Source organism: Anneissia japonica, unplaced genomic scaffold (assembly GCF_011630105.1).
Source record: "Anneissia japonica isolate Jap-2015-1 unplaced genomic scaffold, ASM1163010v1 scaffold11151_len745516_cov174, whole genome shotgun sequence".
NCBI lineage: Eukaryota > Metazoa > Echinodermata > Crinoidea > Comatulida > Comatulidae > Anneissia > Anneissia japonica.
The window spans coordinates 177968-190842 of NW_022744950.1; the positions used below are offsets into that span (position 1 = coordinate 177968).

Genomic DNA, 12875 nt, shown 5'->3' on the forward strand with positions numbered 1-12875 from the left:
GCAGGGGGACTATCTATGGACGGAAGAAAGTCCATCATTTCGAAAAAAAAAAAGAAAGGACAGGTGAAGGTGGAACGGAAAGGGTGTGGTGATGGACCCCCATTATTTTTCTTAACCTAAAATACTAGCCCTGATGAGGGACCAAAACTGTCCTATAATTTTTAATAGCAACAAGTTCGATGTTTTCAATTTCAATTTATTTCAAATAACCTCCAAAAAGTAAAACATAATTTATTATAAAACATAACTTTTTGTTAAACACTATTTCATCCAAAGATTAAAACAACCAAAGAAAAAAAAAACTTCAACAATGTTCAGCTGAACTTATTTACAAATTACACATAATCCGGGAATCTGTAACTCACGATAACGGTCAGAAGTCGATTTGAAATGTTGTTAAATGAATAATAATATTTACCTCAATGCTTACCGTTGTTTTACCAGGACAAAGCAAACAAAACCAACTAATGTATCTTATAAAGCTACAACGTAAGAATTTCAAGTGATTGGGTTGTGATGCTCGTCTTCATCATCCATCCTTTTATTTCACATGCATTTTTCCTCTCCTGTACTATGGACTATATGACTTTTGTGAAGTTATATGACTAACCTATCATAAACCTCTGCTTGGAATTGTCAGATTGATTTCGTTATGCATGTGTATGGGTTCCTTCCGTTTCGGTTTCCATTTATCTGTTTAATTTACTGGCAGCCAATGCGTCCGTGTCGACGACATGACAGGTTCAATCAAGTGCTGTCACGTATTTATGATTCGTTGACAGCACTGGAACGCGTTTTCAGACCTTACACGTCGCAATCACGGTTGCGTGAACGCAACACGAGGGCTTTTTCGTATAATAATCAATGTATATTGCTTTGCCTGTTGTATAAAATGTCACCCAAGGCACATTTTTTTAAAGCACTTTTATGTTCGATAGTTCGTATTTTCCTATCTGTAATTTTTCGTTTTTAAAAACCCAGACAAGCCTGTTTACTACTGAATGTACACATAATACAAATTGCTAATGGGATAACGCTAATGCGTTAAAAATGCAATAAATACTGATATTTGTCTTTTAAAATTTTGATGTGAATTGCAAAGTCCATCAATGTTTATGATTCGCCTTGTGAAATTGGCACTTTGTTTTGTGCATAGAATCGTCAATGTCGTTTCATATTTACTATCTAACACTTCAATATCCTAACAATGTGAATGTGAACTTTACCCCTTTGCCCTCATTTAATGGTATAAGCTATTATTATGATGTTACTAAGAATATCTTTACATGTTTACAAGTACACAAATGATAATGATGATAAAAATAATATACTGTTATAATATTAATATCAAAAATAATCATATCAATAATAATGATGATAATTATAATTACAATACCGTATTTATTCGAATAAACGTCCCGTTTTGAATAAACGCACCTCAAATAAACACCCTATCAGCGAATAAACGATTCCCTCGAATAAACTCACCTCTAAATGATTTTAAACAAATCTAATGGAAGCAACATCATTCTCAATACATTCTATTAATGTTCTATTCCAGTTGATTTTTTTGTTCTAATTTGGTTGGGATCACTACGTCTTTATACATCAATATGTCTTTATACATCAACGGCCAATAACGCATTTTGACGGTAACTATGTGTTTAGTTGCACATTTACAGTGAAATTAAATGGAGTTCATTTGAGTATGTATCCACTTTACACACAACAAAATAAACGCCACCCTCGAATAAATACCCCTCAAAAATCCTTCTCAACAATAAACGTCCCGGATCGTTTATTGGAATAAATACGGTAATAGCATACCAATAATAATAATAATCAAATCAGCATTATCATTAATACTATACTATGATCATCATTATTATAAATAACAATAATGATGACAGTGATAATAAAAATAATAATAATAATAATAATAATAATAATAATAATAATAATAATAATAATAATAATAATAATAATATGTGTGTTGGCCGATATACTATATAAAGTGCCACTCATTGCTCAGCTAGAGCAACTGGAAGGCAATTGCATAGTCTGGTAAGAATACTAGGCCTCAATACCCACCAAAACCAAATACCATTTTCACAACATAATGTAGATAAGGCATAGTCGTATTTAATATTAAATATAATAAACTTGTAATGGCAGTTTATAGCTGATGAAAACTGCTGAAGTACATTAAATATTTACCAATAATTATTTTGTTTCCTCTTTATAGTACTGCAGCCAAAGGAGCATTCATTTTGCTACCTATTCTTGGTTTGACGTGGTTGTTCGGCATTCTATCCGTAAATGACAACACTATAATTTTCCAATACCTATTTGTCATCTTCAACTCACTACAAGGGTTATCAATTTTCCTTGTTTACTGCGTGTTCAACACAGAGGTAAGAACTTGTGATTCTTATTAACTGTACCCTTTATATAAGTATTCTTGCAGCCAACTTACAAGGATTTTATCGTAATTTGTTCCTCTATTCAAGCAATGTTTCAATCATTTAACAATATACATATATATATATATATATAGATTAGACTATTTTATCTGAAGAGTGCTGCACCATGTATGTGTACACATCTAGATGTGTATAAGAGACAGATGTTGGTGTATGCACGTGTATGCCCAAAACTTGATACTGCCACTGACTACGGTAGCATGGAGCATGTGCAAAACTTGTGCGTGTTTTAAGTGGCATGCTTAAAATTATACCATCAGTGGTATCAAATGAAAAACCTCCAATAATTGATTAATGTATATATATCAAATAAATTCCAATAGAATCAAAAACATATAAAAACAGTTCTGGTTGCTCATTTACAAACCATTTTAACAAGAAAATAATTTAAATTACCACTTTATATTTTATACTAATGGTCCATGCAAAAAACGTCTAACAATACTATATATGTATCTGGAAAATAACTTGCAAATGATGTATCAATATTTAAAAAAAAAAGGTTTTCCAACAAAAAAGTTAAGTTGCAAACACAAAAAAAATCTAGCCAACATATTAATTTGATTAAACAATTTTTTACAAAAAAGAAGACAAATAAAAAAAAAAAAAAAAAAAAAATTAGTACATTATGCTTGATTTGACTCATTTTCCTAGCATGTAATATATTTATAGATCTGTCATCAGCACGCTTATTAGGGCCAATTACATTAACATATTTTATGCATAATCATATCAACTTAATACATGCAGTTTGTTTGCAACATATGAATTTCAAGATACTGAATTCATTGTACCCTAAAAAATAAACACTTTAAGAAATTATTGATAATAATAATAATTTTTAATTAATAGTGCAGTAACACTAAATAGTAGTGAGGATGATGACCAACATACCTAAATTTTTTGCTGTATCCTCCATGAGGTAAAAATTCTGTAATTAAAATGTATTAAATTTAATACATTTGATTCTTTTATAGATGAAGAAGGGAAGCCGATCGACAAGCAGCACCACTGGCCCTACCATGCCACTTAAATCCACAGAGGGCAGGACAGACGGTAAGGAATTTGTGTGAAAATCAACAACGCGTGGAAACAACAACAAAATGTTTAATGATAAAAAACCACAAGAGCAAAAGGCAACAACAGCTAATAACAAAAAGCAAATAAGATGTCAAAATGTTGCTCTGTAGAGAGCTTTTAAAACTACATTATGAGCGAAGCTTTCGAATGTATCATGATTCCCTCGTCGGATGTCCACTCTACTGTCAAAAAGCAGCTCATTTGTGACACATATTTATTAAATTCAGGAATCCTAGAACAGAAATACTAATAATGCATTCGTCAACTGCAATCCCACTACGATAAAATTCGTACATCAAACTCCCTGTTTCGTACATCATACTCCCTGTTGTCAAGATTCAAAAATGTACCAATATAGGCCCTACTGTAACCCTGATACCGGTCACGTGAACAAGGCTTTGTGTAACACACTTCACGCAGCCTGTCATGCACTGTCAGCAGTGGATGAGGATGCGGTCATTGTAGACAAATCAATTTGTTAGTTTCTACACCTCCTGACGTCACAAGTACTGATTAAAGCAGCTGGTTATTCTTTGATTTTAACAAATGAAATGTATTGTGTTTATGCATCATTTTTCAACCCCAAAATTTATCCGGTATTGCTGTTTAAAATGTTATTATCATGAGCTATGACACATGCATTGCAGTGCAATTCATAGTTTAGCAACATGCCCACTTAATGATGTCCACATTGTACCTGCGGCTAATCAGACTCTCAACGAAAATCAGCAGACAATGTTACGTTGTACAACGGTCACCGAAAGTAGAGATGGATTCGTCGGCCGATGATGTGTGTGCCCAGCCTTGGGCCCACGCAAGATATGGATGTGGATCCTTTGGAATGCTTATACATGAAATGTACAAAAAATATTAAATCAAATGTAATTGTAGACTTTTTAAAACATTTAAGTATAACAAAGTTATTTTGATGGAAATTTATAAGTATCGGTCTCAAACTGTAAATGATATAAACTTATTTAATGTTTTATTATGTATAGTGTAAAATTAATTATATCAATATGTTGTTGGACAAATTTGCAAATATCTCTATGTAATTATTATCAACTGATAAATACATATAAATAGGTTTATGTTAGTTGTATATTTATGTCAATAGAATACATATTTCTAAATGCATAACCATAATTATATTTAAAAAATCTTGGTCATTGATATATTTATTTTTTTCTTATAATATGGTCTTTTGCTTAAAGACAAGTAAAACAAATATTTGATATATTGTACAGATAGATATTCAAAAAAAATGATAGGGTGTTTGAAGAAACAATCAGGACTGGCTAACACAAACTTTCAATGTTTATCCAACTCTGGGGTATTAATATGAGTATTAACTGTATACCTAACTGTATACAAAGAATACTTTAATACTACTTTAATAGCTTAACCAGTTATGTCAATGTATACAATGGTTTTAAAGTTTTATCTGTATCATTCAAAGTTGTATGTAGTAGTATACATTAATCTATGTATGTATGCATTATATGTAATATACTGTATATATATATATATATATATATATATATATATACAGTATATATATAATATACAATTTCATACTATTACAGTGAACTAAGAAAAAGCTAATTCTGGTACATAATTAGCATATAATTATTGAATAGTTAGTAAAATATGAGTATAATTATAGATACAACTTTAGTTAAATGAAAAGGTGAAAAGCCCAATGCAAATTTAGCAGAACACACTTGTAAGGGATCTTGAGATCATTTGAAAAATGAATATTCTGGAAGAGAAAACTCAGGCGAAAATCATGCAGAGCTCGGTCAAAGAAAATTAACTGTGGTTAGACAGTTTTATTAAACAATGGTCAAGTAACAGGAGAATAATTAAACACAAGGGAATCGCTCAGCTCAGAAACATGAGAGATGTCAAAACATGACAGCCAAGCTATGAGTCAAAGACAGCCTTATTTGATATGAACCTCGAATTGTTGAACGGATACCTTTCTTAGTAAAGTGTGTCATGAATGCTATTTTAATTAAAGAGTTCTGTATCTGTTTATAAACACTTATAATAAACACTTCTAAAATATAAAAAAAAACATCACTGAACCATTCCTCTCCATTCTTTTTATTGGCTTATTTTACGATATATTCATTGGGATTCTAACAAAAAATAAATTCTTTACAAAATTAATTTTACAAAGATGATTGATGGTAGGCAACTGGAATCAAGCCTGCAGCTTTTGAATGCTCAGACTGATACACACAAGACAAAATCTTACACAAAATGCTTGCGCTAAGGAAACATTAGCAAGTATCCTGTGGTACATCACGTCTGGGATGGGAGAAGGCTCATCTGTGTAATGTGACAGTAGCACATGAGCTGTGCTGTGTAATACAAACATAGCAGAGGCCTGTAACACAAGATATTTAGCATAAATTTGTGTAGATACTTACAAAGTGAAGGTTTTCTTCAACTGTGGTGTTGCGTTATCTTCACTGTCTTTCAGCAAGTTTGTAATGCCCTTGTGTGAAAACGAGCGTGATTTCAGTAAGAAGGTCTCGGGAGGTCTCTAACATTTAGCATACACCTGTGAAACATTTCGTCTTGTGTGAATCGGGAATAAGCTAAAAAACAGGGGATCTAGTATTTCTCCCGCGCCACGAAGTCTCAAGTGGCAATCAAGGATTTATCAGGGAGCTTTCGATTGCATGACGAGAGTAGGACTAGAACGCAATGGCATCAATAAAAGTCATCTGCGCATGCGAGAACGTTAAGGTCACCTCTTCTAGTAGATTCTGGAACGCAATTTGGCCAAATCTACATTTGCAGAGAACACAGGACGTCAGTTGGAATACGTCATTGCACAAATTGAAAGCACCCTATTGTCTCAGAGTGGCGGGATCTATTGTATTGTTTGAGGGAGGGTGGGTAGGGGGTATTCCCTTACCTATTGTGCGTGTCCAAGGGTCTGTGTCTCCCGAGTTCCAATCATATTAATCTACCATATCAGTATACAGTAAATGATTTTACACATAATTTTTGGTTACTGCTGGGGAAGGTGGGAGCGGGCGCATCTTTCCCCACCCCCTATATTTGACAATAGTTCTCCCAGGAGTGTAGTAACAATTTTATTGTTGGCCTTTTGCCATGACAATAATTTTGTTTAACTACTTGAGATAAACATGTGTGTATACGATACAATATATAAATACAGGATATATAAACATTGTGCGACCACCTTTCGTATGTCACCACTTCTCCTTGATGACCATCTCTTTTAAGCGACCACTTTCTGTTTCCCATTTAGTCACTGCATCTTGTAAGCGCCAACCTCTCGTATGTGAACACGACCACTTTTGGTCATAAAAATTTAATTCATCTGGGGTACTGGCAAACACAACTTTACATGGAGGCGATTAGAAAAGCCTGTTATTGCATATGCTGCTATATTTGATTATTTTTACATGTCACATTTACACATGTGGTGTGTACTCTTGTAAATAACAACTTCTAATAAGAGATCACTTATAGTAAGAGACCACCTTCCCTTGGTTCGCGGGTGGCTGCTTACAAGTGGTTCAATTGTTTTTTGTTGAAATTTTAGATATTACATAAATCATGTATATATCCCAGTGAGTGTTGTCATTTGAACAAGTTAATTTTTTTCATTCAAATGTTACAAATTAGATTTTACTTAGCAATTTCCAAGGATTTTCTAGCCATTGCAAGTGCACCCTCCCTTGTTTCATTACCTCCAATAAACCCAGAAGCATGCACAAATATACAGCCAGGAATATCAGAGAGTGTGGATAGCTCCTCATCTCGGACACCTCTCCATTTCTCAGGTAGTGAAAGTCTGAACAAAAAGAATATGAAAAATATTCAACGACTCATTTACAAGAAATTTATCATCATCAGTGGTGGATCCAGGAATACGTAATAGATGGGGCCCTGGGAAGCATTTTCACAAATGGAGGATCTATCCACCTCAGCCCCATCATGGAAATTTTATGATTATGGCAACTCTAGATGGCCAGAAATGGCACTCTCATGCTTAAATTTTAATACAATTTTTTTTTCCCATTATTTTTTTTTAAATTAAAATTTAAGGGCCCCGGACGGGTTGGCCACTCTTTGAATTCCCCAGTGATCATCATCAACAACAGCAGTAGAAAAAACAACAGCAATATGTGAACACGACCACTTTTGGTCATAAAAATTAAATTCATCTGGGGTACTGGCAAACACAACTTCACATGGAGGCGATTAGAAAAGCCTGTTTTTGCATATGCTGCTATATTTGATTATTTTTACATGTCACATTTACACATGTGGTGTGTACTCTTGTAAATAACAACTTCTAATAAGAGATCACTTATAGTAAGAGACCACCTTCCCTTGGTTCGCGGGTGGCTGCTTACAAGTGGTTCAATTGTTTTTTGTTGAAATTTTAGATATTACATAAATCATGTATATATCCCAGTGAGTGTTGTCATTTGAACAAGTTAATTTTTTTCATTCAAATGTTACAAATTAGATTTTACTTAGCAATTTCCAAGGATTTTCTAGCCATTGCAAGTGCACCCTCCCTTGTTTCATTACCTCCAATAAACCCAGAAGCATGCACAAATATACAGCCAGGAATATCAGAGAGTGTGGATAGCTCCTCATCTCGGACACCTCTCCATTTCTCAGGTAGTGAAAGTCTGAACAAAAAGAATATGAAAAATATTCAACGACTCATTTACAAGAAATTTATCATCATCAGTAGCGGATCCAGGAATACGTAATAGATGGGGCCCTGGGAAGCATTTTCACAAATGGAGGATCTATCCACCTCAGCCCCATCATGGAAATTTTATGATTATGGCAACTCTAGATGGCCAGAAATGGCACTCTCATGCTTAAATTTTAATACAATTTTTTTTTCCCATTATTTTTTTTTAAATTAAAATTTAAGGGCCCCGGACGGGTTGGCCACTCTTTGAATTCCCCAGTGATCATCATCAACAACAGCAGTAGAAAAAACAACAGCAATAACAATAAATATAGTAACGGTGGCAAAGGGTGCACCGAACTGGTCATTGAATTCTGGCAATCCTGCAAATCAAGTGCAACCAGTGGCAGTGCCAGTGTTAGAGGCGGATTAAGGTCCCAGGTAGACAGGCTTACTTACCGATTTTCAAACGACGTGCTTGATACTGACACGCATTGCACACGATATTTTCCATTCTGATCTGTATAGAGGGCATACTTTATTGGTGTTTCTATGTTTAGTGTCTCCTCTAATGCATACAGGTGTTCTTTCCAAGGACAACCACCTTGAGTGAATTCAATCAGCTCACCACTTGCATCAACCTGAGAATTGCAAAACACCAATATAGTAGTAGTGGTTAAAATTTCTCTATATTTACAACTAGATAGGCTTTTGCATGTGTTATCATATACCTTTTCGGAAAAAAAAAATATTAAATTTCCCGGTAATGACCAAACAACACAGAATAAAATGGATGCACAACTGAGGATTGCTTTGTTGTTGGTACTGCTTATTGCAGCCCTCCATGCTATATATCTTACATAAAAATATAATTGGGAATTCAACTAATTAATACATTAATTGATTAAATGAATGATTGCTTGATTTATTGATTGACTGAACATGTTTGATTGAATGACTGATTGATTGAATTATTGATTTATTTATATGTCTCATTTGGTCACCTCATAACAGTATAATCAATGAACAAAGGTGCAAACGTATTCTAAGAAAAATATAATAATGTGCATATAAAACAAAACCAATGTGAAAACACATAGATGATTCTAGGCATCTTGTTTGTATCCAGTATACTTATGCCTCCATGGTATCTGCACAGTATATCAAAGGTATCATGTGTTGCCTGTCAGCCAATTAGTAAGTTCAGAATTAATGACAATGTCAATATAATTTGTCATTTAATATGGGCCCACAACCAATAATTACTTGTGCTTACATCAAATCTACCGTTGATCGCTTCCTCCACAATTTCTCTTGCCGGCCACCAGCAGTCGTTGTAGTATTTCACCCGCTCAACAAACTCAGATCCCGTCAACTCCATGGCTTTCTTGAATCTACACTGATTTGTAAAATTAATAAAAAAGAATCATTGATATAAAGAGGTGGAAATTTTTGTAATTTTTTATATAATGTAAATGTCACACAAGATCATTAGACAATGAAAAGATAATTTTAATTATTAGACATACTGTACGGTAACTCTAATTAGAATTTAAACTTATTGAAGAAAACAAAATAGACACGAGAACTTGTTCATACCAAGTCTTACAAAAATGTTTAAAGTGGACTTTGTAAATAAGTTACATAAATTATTGTTCAGCTTGTTAGTGTATTATTATCATGCATTTTTTTCTATATAATTTTTGTTTTCTCAATTCAAATAATATACAAATTTGATTATTATTAAAAAAGCTATAAAAAAACTTTTTTTTAAGTTTTTTTTGTTTTGCCGCCCCTATTTTTTTCAGTGAATTAGGTTCAAGTGAGGAGGCACACAAACAATTTTTTTAGGCCTCAAACATTTTATTTCATTCCTATATATAAAATAAAGTGAGATTGAATGATGAATTTGAATAATTTACCTCTGTATCTTGATCTTTGCTGTTCCAATTGGGATTAAGGTGTTTGACCCTTGAACTCAAGCCAGTATGAATAATATATCTGTTTAAATAATAAAAATAGCACAAAAAGTCAATTATTAGGCCTCATATTAATACTGATATTACAACAGCCGAATTTTACTAGTTCATGTCGTTGACAACGATTTTTCATTGAGCATCATTTTCATTCGGCTGTTTCGTAAAATAGACAATGCAAATTAACGTAAACCAAAGTGTATTAATTTGCAATATGTTATCCACGTGACCAAAAGAAACAGGGCCGATTAGTCAATTTAGATACAACATTTACATTAATATAATTTAGATTAAACTTCAGAAAATAAGTGTTATAATATTTACATACATAAACTCAAAAAATAATTGTAAGCTAACAGAATTTTAAAAAATGCATGAAAACATTTTTTTACAAAAAACCCATACTGCCACAAGCCGATGCAATCTTGATTATGTTAGCGTGCATCGCAGTAACTATGCAGCCATTTAGTATTGCTGAGTATTTACCAGTTTTCTATTCAACTAGTCATCTTCATTAAGTAGGATTTTACCACTGCGCAGGCAGGCATGGCTTAAGGAAGAATGACAAGTCAAATACGGCCAATACGGTACGTCAATTTTTGTAACCTTTTGAGTCCTTACTTTGGTTCTTGGCAAGCAGACACACCATTATCAATAGCATCAATCTCTTCCATGAAATTCTCATAGATTTTGTCATAGATAGCAGCCACTCTGGCATTTTCCTTACTTAACCCCAGTACTTCGGCTACCACATCTTCTCCAAAATGACAATACACAAGACCAGCACTGCTTAATTTTGTCGTCCATGGTTTGCTTGGGAGAATAGAATTCATAGTGGATGTGAACGACCTGTTGGAAAAAGATGTAATTTTGAATGTCATACAATTTTTCGTAAAAAGTAGGGCAAATCAAGACTTGGGCTTATACCTGAAATTGAAAATCAGATATTTTTTTTTTTTTTTGGCATTTCATGTAAGTAAACAAAAAATATAAAATTGCTCAAACTATTATATATTGAGTGGGCTTACCTTAAAGAAAATAAAATAAATATATAAAATTAATTAATCAAAATTACTTATACAGCAACTGTATTGCAATTGCAAATAAACCTATGGGAACCATCCCAAAAACCAGCAACAATTGTCAAAAAATGAAAATTGACTTTTCATATTTTCATTATAAGCTCTAAAATGATGGGTTATAATACTGCCAGGGCTTTCTTAAGAAAACGAAATAAATTGGGCTTCCTTAAACAAAACGAAATAAATATACAAAATCAATTAATCAAAATTACTGATCTATATTGCAAATAAACCTATCATTTTAAGAATTTCACATATAGGCCATGCCATCCAAAACCAGCAACAATTGGCCAATTGCCAATTGACTTTTAAATATATTCATATTTTCCACATTAGGAACTTTAAAATGATGGGTCATTTATTAAAATCGACTTCGACTAAAGTTATAAATAAAAATATTATGGCTTCGTTGTACTAAAGTATACAACACTGCCACATTACTCAGTTTAACGTAGCAACTGCATGCTGGTTTTAGGATGGCATGCCTTAAGCTTATAAATTTTCCTTAATTAATTTGGGTGAAGGGAAAACTGAAATGTGAAGCTAACAGAGGACCAGTTCTTTTATTCCAAAACTGCAAAAAGTGTTTCTTAAATCGGATTGGTTGTTGCAATGAAGTACATGTGAGAGCATGTCAGGTGAGGATGAGGATGATTTTTCTCACCTGTAAATACCTTACCTTTGATGATGATCATATCTGTGGTTAGATGGATCGTACACACCTCCTACATCTACCACTATATCGCACTCATCCAATACAACCTTATCCCGAGTTCTAACAATTTCTGGGAATAAAACATTGTAATAAAACACAATATCTATTTGAATAAACGGCCCAGGCAATTTATTGTTCAGAAGGGGGTGCTTTGGGATTTATTCAAGTGAGGCATCTATTTTTTAGGTATTGTAAATGGATATTATATACTAAAATAAATGCCACTTAATTTCACTGTAAATGTGGACCTACAACAGATAATTACCATCAAAATGTTTTATTGCATGATTATAAAATCTTATTAATCCCCACCAGGTTAGCAAAAACGCAATTCTACTAGAGTAGAACATTAAAATATAATGTGTTGAAAGTGATACTGCTTCCAATTCCATTGGTTTTGTTTACAGTCATTTAGAGGCACTGGGTGTTTACTCGAGGGAGGCATTTATTTAAATGAGGCTATGGAGGGGAACATATTGGAGGGAATGGGGAGTTTATACAAAGCATGGAATTTATTCAAAAAATAATGCAAAAGTTAGAAACTAGACATGAATTTGTAAAAATTCAAAATATAATCTTACCTGCATCTTTGTACTGGGGGAGCTGTTTAAGCATAAAGCATGCCAACACTTCATCACAATGGAACGTTCCATTATGAGTGCCTATTTTCTTTACTGGGCAGATTTTCTTTGCAGGATTTTCCATGGCTAATAATTTGGATGAAATGCTGAATTTCTTGGTACACAAATTAACGGTGCCTAAAAAAAAAAATAATAGCATCTAGTGATGTAGACATATATACACGTAGTAATTTAATGCAAAGTCTGCTGTACTAAT

General features: G+C 33.1%; 2 protein-coding genes across 6 annotated transcripts in view; one reads left to right on the forward strand and one right to left on the reverse strand.

Moving 5' to 3' along the window:
• LOC117119757 (adhesion G protein-coupled receptor L3-like) overlaps positions 1-2458 on the forward strand; it is a 64049-nt gene extending 61591 nt beyond the window's left edge. For 4 of the 5 annotated variants that reach the window (XM_033264629.1, XM_033264628.1, XM_033264630.1 and 1 more), the window contains 2 exons: positions 445-489; positions 2246-2458. In XM_033264629.1, the coding sequence (XP_033120520.1) occupies positions 445-489; positions 2246-2438 (238 nt within the window). In that variant the 3' untranslated portion in view covers positions 2439-2458. The remainder of the gene's footprint in view (positions 1-444; positions 490-2245) is intronic. The other variant, XM_033264631.1, reaches the window with a different exon arrangement.
• Positions 2459-7743: 5285 nt separating this feature from the next.
• LOC117119751 (UPF0160 protein MYG1, mitochondrial-like) overlaps positions 7744-12875 on the reverse strand; it is a 6310-nt gene continuing 1178 nt past the window's right edge. The window contains exons 2-8 of the mRNA XM_033264619.1: positions 12620-12796; positions 12003-12108; positions 10863-11090; positions 10188-10266; positions 9542-9664; positions 8725-8906; positions 7744-8254 (exon numbers count right to left, since the gene is read on the reverse strand). Coding sequence (XP_033120510.1) covers positions 8089-8254; positions 8725-8906; positions 9542-9664; positions 10188-10266; positions 10863-11090; positions 12003-12108; positions 12620-12796 — 1061 coding nt within the window. The 3' untranslated portion in view covers positions 7744-8088. The remainder of the gene's footprint in view (positions 8255-8724; positions 8907-9541; positions 9665-10187; positions 10267-10862; positions 11091-12002; positions 12109-12619; positions 12797-12875) is intronic.